Genomic DNA, 3595 nt, shown 5'->3' with positions numbered 1-3595 from the left:
ATAAAATATTAAATTAAAGAAATTATACAAAAAACATAGCTTTAAATAGTTAATTTGATATTAATATCGATATATTATTATTTTTTCCAAAATTTTATGATATTTTAAATTTCTTTAAAAATAAAAATAATATCGCTTTCTCAAAATCATATAAAAAACGCATTATAACATCTACAAAGACGGAATAAAACGAAACATTAAAATCAAGATATATCTTGATACATTGCGCGAGTACCCTTTCTAGTTAAAATAAAATTGTTAAAATTAATAAAAATAATAATATAAAAGGAATGTGTTCAGAAACATGAGTTCTAATAAGTATCTGTGAGTGGACAAGAAACTTTCTCTTACAGTGTTAAAAAAGGAACTTCAATAGAAACTTTCATCATGGATGCTCTAAACAATACTAAACATCTCAAAATAAAGAGATTTCTGGAGTTCTATGTAATTTTTTTATACATAATTTACTTTTATTTTTTATAAGTTTAAAAAAATTAATAGCAAAAATAAGAGGTATTTTTCATCCCTACAGTTTTGAAATTACAAAATAACTATCGTGGTTTATAAAATCGTTTGCATTTGGTTGCTTCCTCTAATAGTCATTAAAAATTCCATTAATGAGAGATATTTTTGTCTTTTATCGATTTTTTATCCAATCAATATAAATTTATGATTTTGGTTCTTGTAAATTTTAATTGGGTGAAAAACAGAAAAACGATAAACAATATGAAATACCGTTATTTAACGACCGTTAGATGGAAGATCAAATTCTGACGTTTTTTAAACTACGAGGACCAATTGTACTTTATTCTAAAACAATCATTTTTTCTATTAAATAATCTATACTATATTATAAAACATTTGACAAAAACTCTTAAAAATCATCTTTTATACATGATGTACTGCTTATTGATACATATTATTTAAAATTCAAGATTACAAGTAAATTGTGCATAAGCATGATTTATTAAGTTCAATGTTTGAATTCGTGTAACTAACTGTAGATAAATATAATTAAATACAAGATAAAATTATTATTTTAAATATAAAATCTAAAATATAATTAGGATAATTATTAAGTTATAACATAATACCTAGTTATTATCCTTATAAAGATTATCTATACTATATTATAAAACATTTGACAAAAATTCTTAAAAACCATTTTTTATGCATGAAGTATTGTATATTGATGCATATTACTTAAAATTCAAGATTACAAGTAAATTATGCATAAGTACAACTTATTAAAGCTCCAAGTTTGAATTTGTGTAACTAACCGCGGATAAACATAATCAAATAGAGGATACACATTTCATTTTAAAATATAAAAAATCTAAAATATAATTAGGATAATTATCGAGTCCTAACAAAATAATTAACTATTATCTTTATAAGAAAATTATATCACTAAACCAAATATAAATTACTTCGTTATTGAACTTAAATTAAATTATAATTAAAAAACTTGAATTAAAAAAATTACACAAAAAATGAGAAATTTTAAATAGTTAATTTGATACTAATATCTATATAATTTTATCAAATTTTTATGATATCTTCACATTTATATTTTATTCAAAAATAAAAATATCATCGGTTTTTCAAAATCACATAAAACCATATTATAACATCGGTTGAGATAAAAAATAAAATGAAATATTAAGATCAAGATGTATCTCACTGCATTTCGCGAATACCCTGTAATATATATAGAAACATATCTGTATATATGCTCACCTTGAGAACAAGATTCATTGCATAATAACAATTATGCTTTATATATAAGCATCAGGTATATATATATGTATGCGTACCATCAGACTCTTCTTTTCTGTCATATATATATAGCAGTTGGTTTATTGACAGTTTTATGGTTCTTTGATGGTGAGAACAATTCTTTCAGCCCCATATAAAAACTTCTCTGGCGCCATTTTACATCTGTCTCTCACAAGAACACACAGAATCCTATTTAGTTACCAAAGGCCATCAAATGGTAAGGAATTAAGAGTGAATCTTGAGAAAGAATGGGTGATCAATCAAACAATCAGAACCCATCTTCATCAGTCGCACAAGGTACACAATTCAAGCCCTAAATCTCTTTACATGAATAGATTCAATTCTGATGTGTTAATGCTATTCATGAACTTAAATTAAGTCTAACAATTGGTATCAGAGCCAATTAACCCATCTAATTGAATCGTGTAACATGAATCGCACAAGCCACTGTTCGAAAATCAAAATCGAGGGGTACTCGATTTGAACAAGTCGAAGAAGTAACAGCCGATCAAAACCAAAATCGATTGCATAAGAAATCGATTTCTATATTGACAAACCAAAATCGATTTTGTACATGATAGTAAAATCGATTTCATAACTCGATTAAGAGCAAAAACGATTTCTGTTACGATTTCTATATCGACCAACTAAAAATCGATTTTGTATACGATTGTAAAATCGATTTCATGACTCGATTAAAGCAAAACGATTTCTGTTATGATTAAACCAAATCGATTTCTATCCAGATTAAGTCAAAATTGATTGGGCTCTGTTTTGACCAGTTCATACTCTGGCTTAATTGAATTCATGTTTCATCAAGGAATCTTCTGTATAGTCGTATCATTTCATAATCTTGTACAAATTGCTTTCTGGCTTGTTTTCGATTCTGTATGTAGAAGCATGAATGTTCTAATTAGGCAGTAGATAATTCTTTTACATATAGATTATACAAAATCTTTAGATTAAGATTATACTAACAATCCACATATCACCCAAGTGATTCTGGATTACTGTGATTCAAAGTACTATCATAATAGTCTTGAATCACAATAAGAGGACTGCAAATTGAATAAAATTGCAGATTCAACAGTGACTGTTTTCTTTCACATACTGCCATAGCAGTTTGATTGAAACAGACACTTATTTATATCAAAATCTTCGAATATGATATGCTTTCTCAAAAGGGAATCAAATTCGAAGTTGATATCTTCATTTATGATCAAAGTATGTTAATTTTTCATAGCTGATCATTTTATAAGATTAAACATGACTGATTGAAAGGACCTGTTTTGTGATCAGGATCACCAAGCAAGACAGATAGACAACAATTTCTGTCCCATACAGCCCACTATCCTATGAGTGTAGTTAATTTTGCACCTCTAAATGGTGTAAACTATAAGAAATGGAAGGAGGACATTGAACTTATGTTAGGGATTCTAGACTATGATCATGTCCTTAAGGAAGATCCACCACCAGAACCAGCAGATAATGCACCTAAGGAGATCAAACTTAAACATCAAGAGTGGCATAAGCATAATAGAATGACCCTGATTTATATGAAGAAATGTATAACTGATGCTGTCAAAGGAGGTATACCAGAATCAGACCTTGCTAAGGTATACTTAGCCTCAATAGCTGATAAGTACAAAGTTTCTGATAAAGCAGAAACAGGTTACCTCATGAATAAGCTGATTAGAATGAGTTTCAATGGACAAGGAAGTATAAGAGAATACATATTGCAAGGAATTGATACTTCTTGTAAACTTAAGGAAATGAAAATTTCCATTGATGACTCATTTCTAGTACACCTTCTCCT

General features: G+C 27.5%; 1 protein-coding gene across 1 annotated transcript; it reads left to right on the top strand.

The window, feature by feature from the left end:
- Positions 1 to 1989: 1989 nt before the first annotated feature.
- Positions 1990 to 3581, top strand: LOC112502553 (the record flags this gene model as incomplete). Its single annotated transcript, XM_025106504.1, has 2 exons — positions 1990 to 2076; positions 3079 to 3581. Coding segments are annotated over exons 1-2 (552 nt in total), but the record flags the coding sequence as incomplete, so codon positions are not given.
- Positions 3582 to 3595: the final 14 nt, after the last annotated feature.

Source organism: Cynara cardunculus, unplaced genomic scaffold (assembly GCF_001531365.2).
Source record: "Cynara cardunculus var. scolymus isolate 2C unplaced genomic scaffold, CcrdV1 Un_Scaffold_1571, whole genome shotgun sequence".
Lineage (NCBI taxonomy): Eukaryota > Viridiplantae > Streptophyta > Magnoliopsida > Asterales > Asteraceae > Cynara > Cynara cardunculus.
Note: the sequence above shows the minus strand (reverse complement) of the source record. Positions and strands in the feature narration are given on the sequence as shown.